The following is a 19,662-nucleotide window of genomic DNA, read 5'->3' as shown; positions in this document are numbered from 1 at the left end:
GATGATCCCAAATTCATTCATTAAGGGTTACCAAATGGTGATATGTTAATTCTATCATTTCACTTTTGCTTACTGGTTGGATTACTTCTGTTAAAAATTTCCCCCTCTTCAACTGCTTGATTACTTTGAAGGCACAGATCATGTAGGAAACACAAGATAAATACTTGATCTCTTCCCTCAGTTATCAGTTTTCAGAATTAATTGGTTCCTTACATTTTCCAAAGGTGACCAGTGAAACTTGATTCTATTTTGTTTTTAACTCATTTATTTTAAACACATTTGATGGGTTTCAGTTTATTATTTATTATCCTAATTGATGTTGAAATTGGCCCATTTCTGGGCAATGGAAGATTATTTATATTGGTTCCTCAGTCTGTTTCTACTAGTCTTTGCTTTTCTTCCTAGCCATCTGGTATGTTTACAGTTTCAAGGCTACCTTGGACCTTTCCTGGCCTAGACCAAGAATCAGCCATTTCTTTAAGAAGGGAAATAGTTTTAGAAAGTACAATCTGGATGGTAGTGATGTCATTATTTCTATTTTTAATGAAATGAGTTAGGATCTTTTTTTTTTTTTTTTTTTTTAACATACTGGCTTATACTGATAGTCCTGGCTCAAATAAAAGCCTTCAGTGTCTTCGTACTTTCCATCATAGATGATAGTCTTTTTTTCCAACATTGAAAATATTACTTCTCAGTGACACCCTAATTTACAGTTGACCCTTGAACAATATGGGGATGTGAGGGGCACCAACCCCCTGTGCAGTCAGATTTTCTTTGATAACTTTTCACCCCCTAAAACCAACTAATAGCCTACTGTTGACCAGAAGTCTTACTGATAACATAGTCGATTAACATATTCTTTGTGTACTATATGTATTAAATACCGTATTCTTACAATACTGTAAGCTAAAGAAAAAAATGTCATTAAGAAAATCAGAAGGAAGGGGCACCTGGGTGGCTCAGTTGGTTGTGTCTGACTCTTGGTTTTGACTCAGATCATGATCTCAGAGTCATGATCTCAGGGGTTGTGAGATCCAGACCCAAGTAGGGTTCCATGCTCAGTGCCAAGTCTGCTTGAGATTCTTTCCTCCTCCTTCTTCCTCTTCCTCTATCCATCCTCCTGCTCATGCTCTCCCTGTCTCTTAAATAAATAAAAATCCTTTTAAAATTCATAAGAGGGTTCCCTGGGTGGCTCAGTCAGTTAGGCGTCTGTCTTCAGCTCAGGTCATGATCTCAGGGTACTGGGATGGAGCCCTTTATCAGCATCAGGCTCCATGCTCAGCGGGGAGCCTGCATCTCCCTCTCCCTCTGCCTGCTATTCCCCCTGCTTGTACTATTTCTCTGTCAAATAAATAAATAAAATCTAAAAAAAAAATGAAGTCACTTGAAATAATTTCTAAATATAGATATACCAATGTATAATTATGTTCTTTAGTTTCATTTTAATATTCAGGAGCTGCTTTTTTAAAGTTTAATTCTGTTATATAATGACATAAAAATCGTTACATGTTTCGTAATCAAATCTCCACCAAAAAATCCACCAAACAAGTCTAGCCTCTACACTGTCCCCTCAACAGGGGGTAGGTAGCTGTTGTTCTGTTTTGTTCTATTTATGGTTTATCCTTACATTGGCCTTTTTTTTTTTTTTTTTCTATCTTTAGGATAAGCAGATAGGTCTTTCTATTTTTCCTTTCTCTTGCTCTCATTTGCACTCTGACATAACATTTGACATTTCAGAAGACTTTTTATTTTTTCTAATAAGTACTTTAACACGAATACTGTGGACAGTAGAGGCTATTTGGTGTTGGTTCCCTACAGTGACCTGTACTTAAGTTAGCTACTAACCTCTTCTGCCCTTCTCATTCTTATCCTAAAGTATTGGATATGAAGTAAATGATACTCTGCTAATAGCTATCAGCCAGTCAGCAAACTCATTCTATTTTACCTATATACTTTTCTTTTTTTAAAAAAAGATTTTATTTATTTATTCATGAGAGACACAGAGAGAGAGAGAGAGAGAGAGAGAGAGAGGCAGAGACACAGGCAGAGGGAGAAGCAGGTTCCATGCAGGGAGCCCGATGTGGAACTCCAGGATTGCACCTTGGGCCAAAGGCAGACGCTCAACCACGGAGCCACCCAGGCATCCTTCCTATATACTTTTCATTTCTTTCCCTTTTTTGGCAGATTTACTCCGTGTACGTTGACTGAAGCATATAACCATTCAATCCTGTGCTGTCTTCTTAGTTTTAATTTTCATCTCAGTTCTAGTCCAGTTCATTTTGTATAAATTCTGCAAATAAATATAGTGTTAACGATCCCCATTAGATCTGATGTCAGTGCTTCTCTAGTTCTTCTTGTTTTCCTCTGGAAGGGCTCATGGGAACAGTGTTCCTTGAGTTCCTGCATGTTATTAAGGGCTTTTCCATGACCTGTACATGTGAAGGTCTCTTTGGCCAGATTTACAATCCATGGTTCATATCTTCTTTCCTTAATACATAGTTTCCCCCATTGTCTGTATAAAACATTGTTTTCAATGTCTGATAGAGTCTGCTTTTCTTTCATGTTTAAGTGACTAGGTTTTGGCTGGGTGCTCAATGATATATTCCTTTTTTTTAAAGCCCAAGAGTTTGACTAGACTATATTTTGGTATTAGTCATTCTAGGTGTTTTTTCCCAAGAATGAAGTATGGTAGTTGTTATTATTCTTGAAATAAATTTTAAGAATTCCTCCAGTTATACTTCTTCATATTCATTTTGTTTCATTCCTTTGGTTTTGATTCAGAAGTTTCTCTTCCACATATATTGGCTCTCCTTTGCCTATCTTTCATAGCTATCACTTATCCTTTTTCTCCCTCTTATTTTTAATGTTATATATGTTGCATCCTATTTTTCATTAACTTTTCCTATTCTCTTTTATCCTATTTATTCATTCTTATATTCTAGTCTAGGTTCATTTCTGAAATGATTTTTTTTTTTACTTTTACTCCTAATTATTTCCTGGATGCTGTCATCACTCTTGGCTAGTTGTTATTGTCAGGGGTTTTGGGCTATGCTACATGTTCTTATATAGATTCAAAAACAACAGTGCCACTGCTACCATACTCCCAGAATATTCTGATTATGATTTTTTTCTTAGAATTACAGGATTCCAGAACTTCTTCAATTTTTTAACATCCTTATTTATAAGTGGGGAAAAAAGTGACTGGAGTAATAGAGGTCAGGACTGCCATTCCTCTACTGATCCATCTAGTGTGTCATGATTTTCTAGTCTTTTGGCATAGTATTGTCTATGTTTTTAGGGGTTTTTTTTAGTGATGCACCATGCACTACTTCCACACACCTTTAAAGACTTTTTGCACCAAGTGTATAAAAGGCACTTGTCTAGGTAATACATTTGGAACCCACATACTGTGTACAGTCCTTGCATTCCAGGATCTTATATCCTAGTCAGGAAAACCTGGGCACCCTCCATTATTCTTTTTAGTCTCTCTCTCTGGTCCCCTTCATTCATTCTCCATAACATGGCCAGAAAGACATTTGGAAAACCCAAATCTGTTTGTGTATTTTAAAAAATTCTTAATGGCCCCTTGTGCACTGTTCATAGGTTGTAAATTATTGCCGTGACCATGGAAAACAGTATGGAAGATCCTCAAAAAATTAAAAACAGAACTACCATATGATCCTGCAATTTCACTTCTGGGAGTATATCCAAAAGAAACAAAAACATTAATTCAAAAAGATATCTGCCCCCCATATATGAATTTTTTTACAGTGGCCAAGACATGGAAACATCCTAAGTGTCCATCAGCGATGAATGGATCAAGAAATTGTGTATATATATATATATATATATATATATATATACACACACACACAATGGATTATTTAGCCATAGGGTGAGGAGAAAAGAGCAAATCCTGCTACTATTTGAGGCAACATGAATGGACCTTAAAGGCATTATACTAATTGAAGTAAGTCAGAGAGAGATAATACTTCATAGTCTTACTTAAATGTGAAATTAAAAAAGAGAAAGAAAAAAAAAAAAAAACTCCTAGAAAAAGAGATCACATAGTTAACCAAAGGCAGAGAGTAGGGAGGGGGAATTGGAAGAAGGTGATGGAAAGATAACAAACTTCCAGTTGTAAGATAAATAAGTACCAGGAAATATACGACATCACGACCACAGCTAACACAGCTATATGATTATAGGGAAGTGGTTTTTCCTTTTTTCTTTGTTTTCTTTTTATTGTAACTATATGCAAAGATGAATGTTAGCTGAACCTACTGTAATCACTTCAGAATATATGTAAATCAATCCATCATTCTGTACACCTTAAACTAATATCGTTATATATGTCAGTTATTTCTCAATAAAACTAAAAAAAAAAAAAAAAAACACATACAAACAAATAGATGCAAAGACAAACACACAAATTCCTAATGGCTTCCCGTTGCCTTTAGGATCAAGTCCTAAATGTGACTTGCAAGGCCTGTCTTGATCTAGCTGTTTTATGATTCCAGCCTCATCTCCAAATATTCCCTACTTTGAACACTATATACCAGCTGCAATGAACTTGTTTTAGTTCCTCAAATAAACTCCGCCCTCTCTGTAGTCGAATTTAAGATTCATAAAAAGGATATAAAGTCCTGTGAGAAATCAACTTGACAACCTATGATTTGATATACTGTGTTCTGTTGTATTACATAAATGACACATCTGCATGTTTGTTTATAGAATATATTTAGACCTCATTAGCTAATGATGAATCTATTATATTCCCCATTCGCAGCATAACAACAAAATACGTTCTGGTCCACAGAGTTTCTCTACTTTTTTGGGCTTATGATTGGCGGGGGGCGGGGGGGGGGGTAGGGAGGAGGTGACAGAATCAGTACAATATTGAGTTTACCATATACAAATTCCCTTTGTCTGTGAGAAATTATAGTTAAAACTTACTGAGAGCATGCTGCGAGCCACACATTCAACCCTCACGTCGGTTCTTTGAGATTCCATTATTATCTCCATTTCTCAGATGGGAAAGGCAAGGTGTAAAAATTAAGTAGCTTGCCCACTTTTGCCCAGGTTGTTAAATGGGGAAGCACCAATAAAACTTCATCTCTTTTGGCTACAAGATGCACACGCTTAACCACTGTGCTGTATTGCCTCTCAAAATAAATGGATATGTCGGTAAGAAGGACCAAAGACAGAATTTAAAGTATATTAGAGGCGCCTGGGTGGCTCACTAGGTTGCATCTGCCTTCAGCTCAGGTCATGATCCCAGCATCCTGGGATGGAGCCCCAAGTCTGGCTCCCTGCTCAGTGGGGAGTGTGCTTCTCCTTCTGCCCCTCCCCCCTGCTCATGTTCTCTCTCTTTCTCGCTCAAATAAATAAATAAGATCTTTAAAATAAATAAATAAAGTATACTACCTAAAATTGAAGGAAAAAATTTCCCATTGTTTTTATAGTTAAATACCAAAATAGCTAAGATTCTCCCAAGTGTTAACAATGCATTTTATCTCATTTAATTTCCAAGATTACCCTGTGAAGTAGATACTGTTATTATTCCCATTTTGCATGTGAGGAAACAGAGAAAGGGGTCCAGTAACTTTCCCAGGTCAAATGCTGGATACCTTACATGGTAATAATCTTTTTCCCTGAGTCTTATTTACGTACTTGACCATGTTTTTAAATCTACTATCTTGTTTTTAAGCAAAACTGTTGATTCTTCTAAAATAGTAATTTTAGACATTTTAGATTATTTGTACATTATTTAAGAAAGAAAGTGGCAACATTTGAAAACATTACTAAAATGATTATTGTCTATTTGACATTCAGTTTCTGAATTTTAAAAAATATAGAGCCCTGCTTGTTTTTCTAAAGAAATGCATTATGTAAATGAGAAGAGGAAAGACTTCATTTTTATTTGAAGTTAATATTTGTTAGTATACTTCTCCATATACATTTAAAGACAATGGACCTTCCAAATATAAAGAGTAGTAGACTTGAATTACCAGAATGAGAAACAATGTCTGGTCAGAGATCTTGATGGCATAACTAATCCTAAATATAAGCTAATGCATTCCAACTTTGTAAATATTACAATTGAATTGAATTACAGGATTCCTGGAATACTCTTTCTCTTGATTATTGAACATTAGTGTTCAGATAGTCAGCACAAGCCCTCTGGTACCTTTCATAGCTATTACAGCATATTTCACAGTCTAGTAAACATTTGCTAACAAGTGTGTAAAAGTTTTATGTACATTTTGTTCATTCGTCTGCCAAAAACTACCGTGGAAGAGAAGGAACCGAAAGCATTCTTTTCATAAAGTTACACTTAGCAACTTAGCAAAATGCAAAATTATGTAAAAAGGGAGACATTCTTGCATCAGATGCCTGCCTATACTTTAAAAGCTGACTTACATGTACAAGTTTGATTTTGCACATATTTATATCTTGAAGCCCAAGATAGAGGCTGAATAAGTTTTGTGATTTTTCTATTCCCATCAGTAAGCTTTTATTTATTACAGAAATCAAAACCTCAATAAAGATATTGATTATCATAAAAACAAGTTACTATCAAAACTCTGGCATGCCTTGTTAAATTTTATTCAATAATGATTTAATAAGTGCCTGTTGTTACCAAGGCTTATAAGTGCTGAGGGAAATTTACTTAAAAAAATAAATGTGCACCCCACTGCGTTCAAGGAATATACAATCTGAGTAGAATATTGGTTCATGTAGATATATAGCTGTAGCTTAAAGCAAAAATCATTGTTTTCTCCTAGGAGTGAGAGATTATTCTGGCAATTGCACTTGGATAAGGCTGCATAAAGGAGGTGACATTTCAGCTGAGTCATAGATTCCCAATTGAATTCCACCAATAAACAATGATTTAACCTAAATTCAGATAAGTTTTTATTTAATGGTAATGCTAAACATTCCACGTATTCCATAGTAGAAATAGTTCCTTACATGTTTCAGAAGTTTAAGACATTCTGGCCTACTATTAAAATATCTGATCTTTATTACCTCCTCAATATGGAGGTGAAAGTGGCAACCTTTGCTCTTTGGTGGTCATACTCTACAAAAATCCATTACAGCATGTAGAATTATGATATCACTGTAACTCCCCTCTCAACAAGTCGTCATGGGACACTTTACAGAACATCAAAGCTGAGCTCTGAACCTGTATTTGCCAACTCGACCATACAAGTAAATTGTCAACTCTACTGAATGAGCAATGCCTCTCAACTTCCAAAGCTGCCTTGGAAATGGATCTACATGTGACTCCATCTCTGCTTTAGGGCAATAACTTTTTGACTATAGCTGCAAAACAATCCAAGGCTATGTCTACCAAAAATTATGGACAGGCTTTTTTTCCACTGAATTCAACTATCGATTTAGTTAATAAGCTGATTAATTCAGCCAAATAGGCCACTTCACTCTTTTTTTCCCAAAGAATTTAAATTAATTGTGAATGGAAAAATTCATTGAATTTATTGAAATTTGATATGTGCAAGGAGGTGCCCTCTCCTCCCACATCTCTATATGTTCTAGCTCCTGTCTTACACAGTTACTTACAGAGCCCCAAAGATGGCATATGGTATATGCATTTCAAGACAGTTGTGCCTCTTTAGATGTTTTCTTTCACCTAGAGGCCTAGAGTGCTTCGCACTCTGGTTTGGAATTCCCTTTGAATATTGAGTTGAAATCATTTTCCTACATGATCGGTAGACTTTAACCCCTAGAAAATGAAAGCCATATCTTTTTTATTTCTCAATCCTGTTTTATGGCATAGGGCATGGCACGCATTACATTTTCAGTAGACATTTATTAAATGGAGTATAATAAACTAAGTTGAATGAAGTAGTATGGTATAGGGGGGAAAATGATTCTTTTGAGGCATGCATTCCCTGGTTCAAATCCAATAACCTCATTTTCTGTTTATATGATCTTTGACAAGTAACAGTTTCTCTGGACCTCAGGTTCCTCAGAGCAATGGGTTTCTGTGAGAATTAAGTATGTTAAAATATTTAGCATAATACCCCATATGTAGTTGACACTGAATAAGTTTGGATGTTCCTAGTAATTCAGTAATAAATTGTAAGACTTAAGAAACCAATACGTATTCAAAATCATTTAAAAAAAAATGTGACATGTTTTCTGCGCTGCCCCTTTAACTGCTTCATTCCCTGGAGGTAATGAAAGAAAGAAACTCAACACTTCTGTTCCAAAATATTCCCTAAAAAATTAACTTGTTAAAGCTTGATTTAGGGTCAGAAATAGCAAATAGGAGAATAAAGTAGGAAGTCAATTCAACAAAGATATTCAAGTATTATATGCTACACTGGATGAAGTGGATATGAAAATGAGTAATACATGGACTTCACTCAAAAAAGTAAGAAATATTATTAGGAATACCCCACAGTTTTATTAATGGATATTATAAATGCCAACCATAATATCTTAAGAAATACTGTATAGTGTCATGATCAGAGACATGACATGATCTGAATCTCTAATCTGAATTGATAGTTCCTCTTTATAAGGTGCAAGATGTCATCAGGATCAACCTCCAATTTTTTAAATGTAGACACATATCTTCTTGCATTTAATGGAGATATTCAAAAGGATCATGTTTATTTTGAGTAATTTTTAATCCCTCCTAAGAGTCAACACTAGTTTTGTTATATCATTTTTAAAGGAAATTAGAATAAGTTTGTTGCTGAAACTCTGAACTAAATATCAATGATAAACAGATTCCAGGAATGTGTAGTTGTAGCTAGGAATTGAATAAATTAAATCAATATCAGTTTACTAAGTGCCTACTATTTCCTAGGTACTATGGTGAGAAGAATAAAAGGATACTCCAAGATGCCTCAAATTATCTTAGATTCTGCTTGGAGACAAAATATCCAAATTTGAACTCAGGTGAAACGAATTTTCCTCAGTTTCCCCAAAGAGGTGGTCTGCTACCATAACCCTATGGACTTATTACATTGTATAGTAATTTCTCGTTCCTATGTTTCCTGCATTAGGCTCTGAGCCCCTTGATGGTAAGAGCCATCTTACTCTGTGTGGGTTGGTTTTTTTGTTTTGTTTTTTTTAGCATCTAGTAGAATACCTGATTCATAGTCAAGTTTTGTTAATTGTTAAATGAATGTTTTTGAGTAAATTTAAGTAACACTTCAAGAAAGTAGAAGTGTTATCACCAAAAAATGCATGATTAGTTGCCAAATGAAATGTTGAGGCAACAGTTTTAAAGTAGCTTGATTTGTTTTAGTTCAGTAACTTGTTATTGTGCTTCTATTACGTGACAGAAGCAAAACTAGGTTCTGCAAAATTACACGTGGTTCTTGGCCTCAAGTTGTTCCAGTGTTCTTAGCTGACAATCCTTTCTAATCTGAAAACAACTTGAGGCCAGACCATTTGATAAATGAGGACTTATTCCTACAGGCTGTGACACACTTAAAGCAAACAACCAAACAGTAGAGAAAAATATAACTTTTCTATTAACTACCCAAAAATACCTACTTGTTATTTAGAAATGATCCTTATTATATCCCTATTGTAGCATATTGAGAGTGTTTAGATATAATGAGTCTTTATCTGGTATCTGTTTAGTGACACTACACTAGCATTCCTCTGGCTGTATTACACCACAAAGGCCTACCATCAGTTCCCCTTAACTGTGTGATCCCGGGTAAATTATTGAACTTTCTGTGCCCTGGGCTGTGCTTATCTGTGAAGTGGGCATGACAGAAACAGTAGTAGCTAGCAGTTACTGATGGCTTACTCTATGTAGGCACTGTGCCAGATGTTCTATACAAATGATTTCTAAATAAAATCCTCAAATAAATCTCTGAGGTAAGTCTTAGTCTAATCACAGTTCTTGAAGGTAAAAAAAAATGGAAGCAAAAAGACTTTAAGTAACATGCCAAAGATTGGTAAAATCCTCTTCCAACATTGACAAATATGGTGGTTCCTGAACCACCTGCAGGTTCCCCCCCCCCCCCCCAACCTCACCCATCTCTCCGCCTCCTTCAGGATAGCCGATCCCCTAGGACTCTGCTCTGAGGAGCCAGAACAGCCCTTGACTGGCTGGGCAGTGCAGCTGGTCCCCGAGCTCCCCACTTGCCACCAACACTGGGCGCTACCAGAAGGGAAGTCATCCCTTTATCAGCACAGCCTCCCCGCAACTCCCACAGCAGTCACCCGGTCCTGTAGCAGGGTAAAGCAGATTAGGAAGAAGTAGGTCTGGACCCGAACTCTTGTTGGGTGGAAAAGGCATTGACAGGGCAGATCCATGGGCTATGGAGAGGAACCACAGGCTGGCAGAAGCGAGATCACTGTCAGGGGGGAAGCACCAGGACACAAGGGGTTGGAGGTTAATGGACACAGAGTCAAGAATGGTCCCTGCAAGTGGGCAGTGAGCAGAGTTGGGGGCCAGGAGCACTGATGCTTGGACTGGGGTCTGCCCACAGCCCTAGAGACGACCTTGGTCACTAGGTTGCTCATTGGGTCCAGACTTTAGCATCTGGGAAGATCCAGGCATGACCCAAATCCAAAAGAACTAAGATTCTGGGAGGTTTAGGACTAGTAGGTAAGTCCAGAATAAAGCAAGGGCCCAGTTCCTGGGACTCAAGTACCAAGGGAGAACTTAAGTACTCAAGGTCCTGGGACTCAGTGCACTGCTTTAAAACTTCCAAGTGCTCCCTGCTAAAATCAGGATGAGTCCAGGTGAAAGAGGGGAAATGAAGTCAAGGCAGAACGGGAAGTCAAATGACCAAAGCCACAGAGAGAGAAGGCACCAGAATCAAGGAGGAGGGTGCGGTCCACAGCACTAAATGCAAAGCGTGCTTCATGCACAAAAAGAGGCTTAGAAAAAAACACCATTAAAAAAAAATGGACTCGGGATCCCTGGGTGGCACAGGGGTTTGGCGCCTGCCTTTGGCCCAGGGCGCGATCCTGGAGACCCGGGATCGAATCCCACATCGGGCTTCCGGTGCATGGAGCCTGCTTCTCCCTCTGCCTGCGTCTCTGCCTCTCTCTCTTTCTCTCTCTGTGACTATCATAAATAAATAAACATTTAAAAAAAAAAAGAAAAAAAAATGGACTCAATGCAATCTTAGTAGTTAAAAAATCCTTATGCTAAATGGTAGTTGTTACTTAATGTGCGTTTTAGTACAAAAGCAAAAGAGATACTGATGTTAACTCCTTCAGTTTAATATCTTGAGACATAGCGACATCAAATAAAGGGAGGAGAGGGTAATTTGAATCTAGAAGAGGAAGTTGGGGAGCTGGATTTTCCAGCCCCGGTACTTCTCTTTGCCACCAGATAACTCCTCCAGTGACACCGCAGACCTGCTTCATTTCTGTGCAGCTGATGCCCTGTCCAGGCTTATATTTTTCTAACTGACAGTGAGTGTTCTTGCCAAATGCCAGGGCCCATAGTCACATCTGTTTGTCTCTCCTCCGCAGCTTGTCTGCGGCTGCTTGGGAACACATTTTATCCAGGGGGCAGCTTTAACTAGGCCTAATTCTCTGAAAAGCCTCTGTCTGTAAATGCGTACAATGAAGAGACAAGTTCTTACTCTTTTCCCTTTAATATTATTGTGTTTGACACTGCCTGCTTCTGTCCCTGTCAGCCCCTGTCGAAAACCAAGTTTTCAGGCAAGGTGGTTTTCGCTAGGATGTTTTGTTTTGTTTTGTTTTTGCTTTTTTTTTTTTTTTTCCTGTTTTTTTTCCTCCAGATAAAATGTCCAGTTTCCTACCACCACACCGTTGAAAAGGATGAGGGCATAAAAACCAAGTGAAGTCTGTTTCAAAAGCAAAACCAACAACAACAATAACAGCAAAAGATTTCTTTCTGAGCTCTGCTTTTCTAATGCTGAATAGGAAAATCTTCAGAATTGGTACATGGGAAGCCATGTTTCAAATCATAACTAAGTGACAACTCTTACTAATCCAGAACCAAACGGCATTGTTTCTGGATCCTCTCCACTTAAAGATATGTTTACCTTCAATAGTAAAGGTGTGAGTAGTTATACAGTGATCAGGTCTTGATTCGTCTCCCCTCCTCTCCACTGCAAGCAAATACTGTTGATGGAAACAAATACACTGTTGATAGGAACATTGCATTATCCTTCTTGAAAACATCACTGCAAAAAAAAAAAAAAAAAAAAGCCACCTATCACCTTGAATAGTAATGCAAGTACTCTGCTTTGCAAAAACAAATGACTCATTGAGACTGAAGCAACAAGGCTGCCTTTGAGACACTCATTGATTTTAAATTAAAAAATAACTGCTATGTTTTACATTAGGAGTGACAACAAATAACAGAGTAGACCTTACTTGTGTTATTTGTGGCAACTTCATTGCACCTATTTGAAGGAACAGGGGGGTGGACCAGCCTGAAGGGGGTAATCTTACTGGTCAATAATCCAGATCGCGGGATGTGCTGCAGCAGATAGTCAATTCCTGATAGAATTACTGAAATACAGCCAGCTGTTTTTCTTATGGCTTAGGTCTTGGGGTTCAATGTACTGACTTTATTAACTTGAACTTTATTCTCGTTGAATGTTTGTCTCTTTTCCTTTATGTAGCTCTGCTGGGGGCGGGGGAGGGGAGTTGAATGAAAATGTTATATTCCATTTCTTCCATAAAGACACCCAAAAGAGAATTTTCGGTCCAGTAGATGAGCAAAGATGTTTAAAAGAGGGAGTTAGTTGTTCCTGGGGTTTGTTTCACCATGTTTGCCAAGAGGCCTTTCCTAGTAAGTTTGAATAGCGTTAAAAAAATGATAAAAGTTTTAACAGCAATATTGACTTGGAGAATGATTTTCAAGCAATGAGAAGACTCTGATTATGGGCCATTAGTGCAGGAACAGTGGAGGTGGAAGCTGGCAGTGTTAATAGTCACAATGAGTACCCACCATGTGTCAGACCCTTAAGTATTTCTTCTAATTATTTCTAGAAATATATATATATTTATATATAATATATATTAGATATATATAATATATATTAGAAATATATTTCTTAAGAAGGATGCTCCTGGCTACTATTTTTTTTTTACCTTATTTTGAGCTTCAAGTATATCTGAAGTAATAAAACCTGGCATAGTTTTGTTTGTTTGTTTTTTTGCTTAATAATCCAGAATCAGGACTTTCCATGGACTGCCTACCCACCCCTGCCCACCTTCTCTCTCAGATAGACTAGCACTAAGAAGTTCCATAGCGCAGCAGCTTCATGCTATTCTCCACCAAAACAACCCCTCTCTCTACCAGCATCCGAGGATTCTAATCTGTCCAACCTTCTTTTCTGCCAAATAATGTTTAATGACTCCACATCAGATATAAGATCCAGACACCTTCATGGGCATATGTGGCATTTATGGCCCATGATCCAGCCCCACTGTTGTTCTTCCTTCAAATTATATAGTCTCTTCTCAAAACAGTGCTCCCCAGACATCTTGAATTACTCTTAAATCTCTGGCCAGAGCAAAAACTCTTTTGTTGAAGATACTTTCAGCAACAAGGACACCTGATTAGCTCAGTCAGAGCATGTGACTCTTGATCTCGAACATGAGTTTGATGCCCACGTTGGATGTAGAGATTACTTAAAAATAAAATCTTTTAAAAAATACTTTCAGTAACAAGTATAGAAAACCTAAGGAATCATGGCTTAAATTAAGGATATTTATAATGTTTTAACAAGAGGATCAGAAGTAGATAGTCCATGGGTTGACTTTTACAGCTCAATAACAAAAGAGCTATGCCTCAGAATTCAGATTCCCACCTTATTCCCATTTTTAGAATGTTACCTTTCCCTCCTCCTCCACTATTCCTGATATCCGAGCCTGAGCCTGTCTGGTGTATGCTCCGCCAAAGGTCAGTGTTACTGCAGTCTTTAGCTAGGGGGAGATTTCAAGGGGGCTCACAGATGGTAAAGGATAATTTTGTACAAAAAAGTAAAATCGTGACTCTTTCACGAATAAAAAATGAGGATGTGTTTGAGATATTTAACTCATGAGTTAATGAGGGAACCAGGCAGATGTTATTTGTAGCAACATAAAAGGAGTTCAAAGGAGAAGTCAAACACAAATTTATAAGGAATAAGGAATGTAGACATGAATGCGCAAATGCATGCAAGACTTTTCCACAGGAGGGAGGATTGCCCTTCCTCAGGACAATTCATTTGCATTTCTGTACGCAGGAATTATTTCCCATTGCTTTCAGATATCTATAACTTAGAGTTGTAAATTAGCTCCCATAGAATCAGTCTGATGACAAGAAGAGTGTGCTCTCAAAGTATAGTTTTCCACTAATGCAAAAATATTTCCCTATGAAAGAAAAAAAAATATTCAACACAACATGTTTAGAATTGTTATAAGGACCTAAATAATGTAGTCTCTACTAACAGCTAATAAAGTTGGTGTTGCCTGCCACTGCCACCACTGTCCCTAATTATTTCATGTACTCATGACTTAATCTCCCCATTCAGGCCGTAAACTCCTCCAATAATAGGAAGTGAACATTCCGTGTCCTTCGTGTCTTCCATTTCTTCTTCCCTGCTCTCCACATTGTCACCACCTCAGTGAGCTCTTATGCTAAATCAGTAGTAGATACTAATAAGTACTTGCTGAATAAATGAATTCATTAATTTTGTATAAAAAGGATGTGTCCTCTCTGATATTACTGTCGTTTTTTAAAATTTCTAAGAGTTTTAAAAAATAAATGTGATCATAACCATTCATTTTTCTTGGCCTTGGAGCCAAGACCACACCTCAGAAGCCAATAAAAATGCTAGTTTTGCATGTCTCTTAACATTCTGACATATGGTATGTGTGCATGTATTTCTGCAGTTAGTCACTACCTGAATGAACTTTTTTTTTTAAGATTTATTTATTCATTCATGAGAGACACAGAGAGAGAGGCAGAGACACAGGCAGAGGGAGAAGCAGGCTCCCTCCCTGCAGGGAGACTGATGAGGGGTTGATTCCAGATCATGCCCTGAGGCGAAGGCAGACGCTCAACCTCTGAGCCACCCAAGCATCCCTGAATGAACTAATTTTTAAAATTATTTTAATAGTTGTAAGTATTCTACAACAGGGAAACATTATACACTCAATACAAAAGGAAGAGAACGACACAAATGCCTATTTGCTATTACCTATGTTGATAGATTTTCATGATGTATTTATTTGATTGTGGATCACCCAGATAACTATTGTACTTTGTCCTGTATAGGTAGAACCTATGTGTAAAGTAATTTTACTCCCCAGTTCCTATTTTCCATTATATTTAAACACCTGAGAATATGTGTATAAATATATATCTTGGTCTTTTACCTGAATTAATTTTTCCCTTTAAAATTTTTCTCTAATAATCTGGGTATGTCGGGGAGAAAATAAAATTTCTGTGTCTTTCAAGATTCTTCTAGCTGGGCTAAGAATCAAACTGACATGGGACAGATTAACAGGGAGTAATCAAATTAAACTTTGTACATACAGGGAACCCACACAAACAGGAGATTCCAAAGACAATGAGGCAAAGGAGGTGTTTATGTCATCCTGAATGAAGGAGAAGGGGAATAGGAGTCTGCGACTTAAAATGGAGGAATACAGTTCATAAGATGAAACAAGTCAAAATGTTTGGTGAACCAATGTTTGTTGGGCCATTCAGAAACAATGGGATGGAGAGAGGACCCTGATCCAACAGGCTTTGCTAGGTTAAATATAAAACTTCAGGATACTACCAGATATCTCTATGAATTACTAAAAGAACATGTGCTATAATAAACATGCATCATTTATTTCTGCTTCATGATCCCCAGACACTATCCTAACCCTCCATCTGGGATTATGATCCAGGAAATGAACAGAGACCTTCTATAGCCTGAAATGTTTGAAGACTTTTAAATCCTTTCCGTTTTTGTATTTTTTCTTGATTTCCAAATGGGCCATCCCTAATTCCTCCAAAACTTTTTAATTTAGGATCCATGATTAGGCAAAAGGATCCAATTCTAACTAGTTTCAAGACTATCAGAAGGTCTACTTCTCAGTTCTTATATATTATGTCTTTACAAATATAATCCAATATCAGGTTAGCCTATTTGGTAGCAGTAGACAGCATTAACATATTCAAATTATGTCTCCTCACCTAGCTAATAAACAATTAACTAGAGAATTCTAATCATATGAATTATAAGAAAGAACATCACTATTTCCTTCTATCTGTTTAAAATGTTTTAAAAGAATTCACTGCCACATAATATCCTAAAAGAAATTGATCATACTTTTCCTGTAATAAATGTTGCTCTGACAGTAAAGCATTAGTAACCAATTGATAACCTAGCAACAATATTGTGATCTCTTTAGATAATTAATCTTAGCTATTTTCCTGTCAGAAGCAACAGTGCTTGATTTTATGTTGAGCTAGAAAGATTGCCAGTTTTGAAAATTAAAAAGCATTCCTTTTATATTATTCATTCCAGTAACAATTTATGATGGCGCATTTAGCTGCTGAACGCTTGTCAACAAACGTAATTATGTTTCGATATAAACAAGATTGGTGGTTTTACTATGCTGCTCCATCTTTGTTGAGAATGTTTTGATTTAGGTTCAGATTATACAAGCTGTGTATTTATGTGTCATTTTTTTCCTCCTTTGTTAATAGTTTTTTCTGATAATTACTTGTAGGCAAACAAGCATGCATTTAGGATCCTTATGCACAGGAGATATCAAACGAAGAAGAAAAGCAGCACCCTTGCCTGGACCTACTACTACAGGTAAAGCAAAAATGGGTTGGGGCAGATCACAAATATAAAGTTCATAAATCGGGCAGCCCGGGTGGCTCAGCGGTTTAGCGCCGCCTTCAGCCCAGGGCCTGATCCTGGAGACCGAGAATCAAGTCCCACGTCGAGCTCCCTGCACAGGGCCTGCTTCTCCTTTTGCCTGTGTCTCTGCCTCTCTCTCTCTCTCTGTCTCTCATGAATGAATAAATAAAATCTTTAAAAAATAAGAAAATAAATAAAGTTCATAAATCCTCAAGAAGAAAATACAGATAATTCTAAATCATTTGCATGTAAGAAGAGGCACAGATACAAGCAACTATTAAATCATTTGCATTTGGTGACAGGTTGTGTTGCATGTTCCTTGTGTAGATCTTTCAGGCAGCCAATCAATAAAATACTTCACACCTGCCCAAATGCAAGACTTTGTGTGAGGTATTAAAGGGTACAGAACTTCAAAGGCTGTATCTTTGGCCTCCAGAAATTTATAGACTGGTTGGGAAAACAAGGCATAAGTAGATGAAAAGGAAAATAACCCCAGAAGAGATTAATAGCAAGAAATTCAAAAGTATAAGGAACAGTCTCAAAACTCAGGGTCCCATATTATAGAAGATTCAAGGCTAGCCATGAATGCATCAGTCTGGTTTCTAGTCCCAGCTCTGCAGCAGTTCTAGATTTGTCTTTCCTTATTTAAACAGGGTTGCCTGGCTGGCTCTGTTAGTAGAGCTTGCAACTCTTGATCTGAGGGTCCTGAGTTCAAGCCCCATGTTGGGTGTGGAGCCTATTAAAAAAAAAAAAAAAGAAAGAAAGAAAGAAAATTTGCATTAGAATAAAAAGTCTCATTATTTCCACCTAACAAATCACATCGTTCTAATAGCAGGCCATTCTAATGAGTGTGGATTAGAGGAAACCACAAGTGCTGAGCAGAGAGAAGTCACTAGACCAGAGGGGACAGGAAGCCTTCCCAGGGCAAAGCCTCAAACTTGGAAGTGAAGGATGTGAATAATTTTAGTATGTATAACAAAATCTCATGCAAGAGCAATGGTAAGGAAAGGCAGAGATGAAAACCAGTGAAAGGAGGAAGCCAGCTGGGCCTTATAAGGTAGACATCCACCTAGAAATGAAGTACTATTAACCATCATGGATTTGTGGTGCAGCTGAAATGTTTCCAGTTTAGATACTTGGTCAGTTACAAGAAATACTAGCCTTGGCCTATTGCCTGAGATCCTTACCAATTCAGATTTATAAACTTTCTCTTAACTCTCTTGGGAAACCTTTTATAGGAAAAGTTATTTTTTCCATGATGAATTATAGAATGTGAAAATAAGATTCATGTCAACCAGGAGAATAAACTGTGAGAAAGGAGGAAAAAAATCTTGACATGGTGATTTTCAAAGAAATAAAAGATGTGAAGCTTTAATTCTCCATTTAGGGGACCTAAAAATTGAATAACTTAAAATTGGAACCCTATATAAAGGGTTATGTTAGGAAATTATGTATGTAGTTATGAGTAAATATAATATTGATCTTCATCTTGTAGCTGTATTGAATTTTCAGAATTTGGAAATAAGAAACACCTGTGTATGGAATGTGTATTTATGTAGAATAATATTTACCACTTATTGGGTGCCTACTCTGTAACAGGAACTTTATTATTTCATTTTATCTTTGTAACAACTTTGTGAGCTAGGTGGTATGAGCATCACTTTATACCATAACATTAAGATGCAGAGAAGTGTTAGATTTTTCTTCATTCCCTAAGAAGCCATAATTATTGAATGGCAAAGGGAGGTTTCAGGCCTGCGTCTACCCACATGACCCCTAAATCCCTATTCTTTCATGACAACATATGGCCTTTTTGTAAGAATGTATTTGTAAAGACTGTTCTGTTGTATATGTTTATTTGAACTTGCTATTATGTGTTAAGTTTCATAGAAGAGTTACCTAAATATTGCTATGTAGAGATACAGAACATTCGTGAGAATACCTCTAATATATCTCTTTACGCAGGGACAGATAGCCACTTTTAGATCGAATACATGTCATAAGTTCCTCAATTCAAATCTTTCATAAGGCAGGTGTAGAATTCTTTAATATCCCCATTCCAGTTGAATGGTCCCCTGAATTCTCTTATCTTTCAATGATTCAAACATTAGTGGCAGAAATAGTACAAGAACAATCTTAGGGATGTGACTAAAGCACCTTAGTGCCAGCAATAAGGAAGAGAGAATATCAGGGTCAGGTTCTAACACTCTGAACATATGTGAAGTGAGAAGGAAAATGCATAATGGTTGAGGAGAGGATAATATAATTATTTCTACAAGGTGATTTTGACGTTACAACTCAGTAGCATCAGAGGAAATCATTTATACGGAGTATGGGTCTAAACATTAAACTTTAGCCTAAAACATTCATAAGCCTATACCAGCATATTTCAGACATTATATTTCAAAACTGTTGTGATTCTCTTAAGATTCAGGATTTTGATTATATTACTAGATTTTTTTTTCCTTAAAGAATAAAATTCATAGAAATTTAATGCATTTTTGTAATTACTCACAGTAGTGGAGTAAGAGAATTATGTTACTCATTTCAAATGCGTCTTTTAAATCCATGCATAACTGTTCCTCTCAAAGAGGAAGAGAATGAGGTTATTTAAAAGTCCTCAGTTTTAAAAAGAATATCTTCTAATACTAATGAATCAACTCTAAGGTGAAGATTATTATCCAAATTCAAGTAAGAAATGCTTTTGCATAAATACACTTTGATAATGAGGTTATGAATCCTCGATCATCTTGTCTCTGAAAATTATAATTTTCAAATTCTGAAGTATATTCAGTCTCATAATAGTCAATTATATTTGTCA

General features: G+C 36.8%; 1 protein-coding gene across 4 annotated transcripts in view; it reads left to right on the top strand.

Annotated features, from left to right (window-relative positions):
• GPATCH2 (G-patch domain containing 2) overlaps nt 1-19,662 on the top strand; it is a 168,062-nt gene that overhangs the window by 137,002 nt on the left and 11,398 nt on the right. The window contains exons 9-10 of one of the 4 annotated variants that reach the window (XR_005385700.1): nt 8,843-8,934; nt 16,705-16,793. The exons of 1 other annotated variant lie outside the window; for it this stretch is intronic. Coding sequence is in view for 2 of the 3 variants with exons in the window: in XM_038586154.1 (XP_038442082.1) it covers nt 16,705-16,793 (89 nt within the window). In the remaining variant the exon portion in view is untranslated. Of the gene's footprint in view, nt 1-6,788; nt 6,897-8,842; nt 8,935-16,704; nt 16,794-19,662 lie in introns of those variants that run through there. 2 more of the 4 variants (XM_038586154.1, XM_038586156.1) reach the window with 2 other exon arrangements.

The sequence above is a fragment of the Canis lupus genome, chromosome 38 (assembly GCF_011100685.1).
Source record: "Canis lupus familiaris isolate Mischka breed German Shepherd chromosome 38, alternate assembly UU_Cfam_GSD_1.0, whole genome shotgun sequence".
In the NCBI taxonomy this organism is placed as follows: Eukaryota; Metazoa; Chordata; class Mammalia; order Carnivora; family Canidae; genus Canis; species Canis lupus.
Note: the sequence above shows the minus strand (reverse complement) of the source record. Positions and strands in the feature narration are given on the sequence as shown.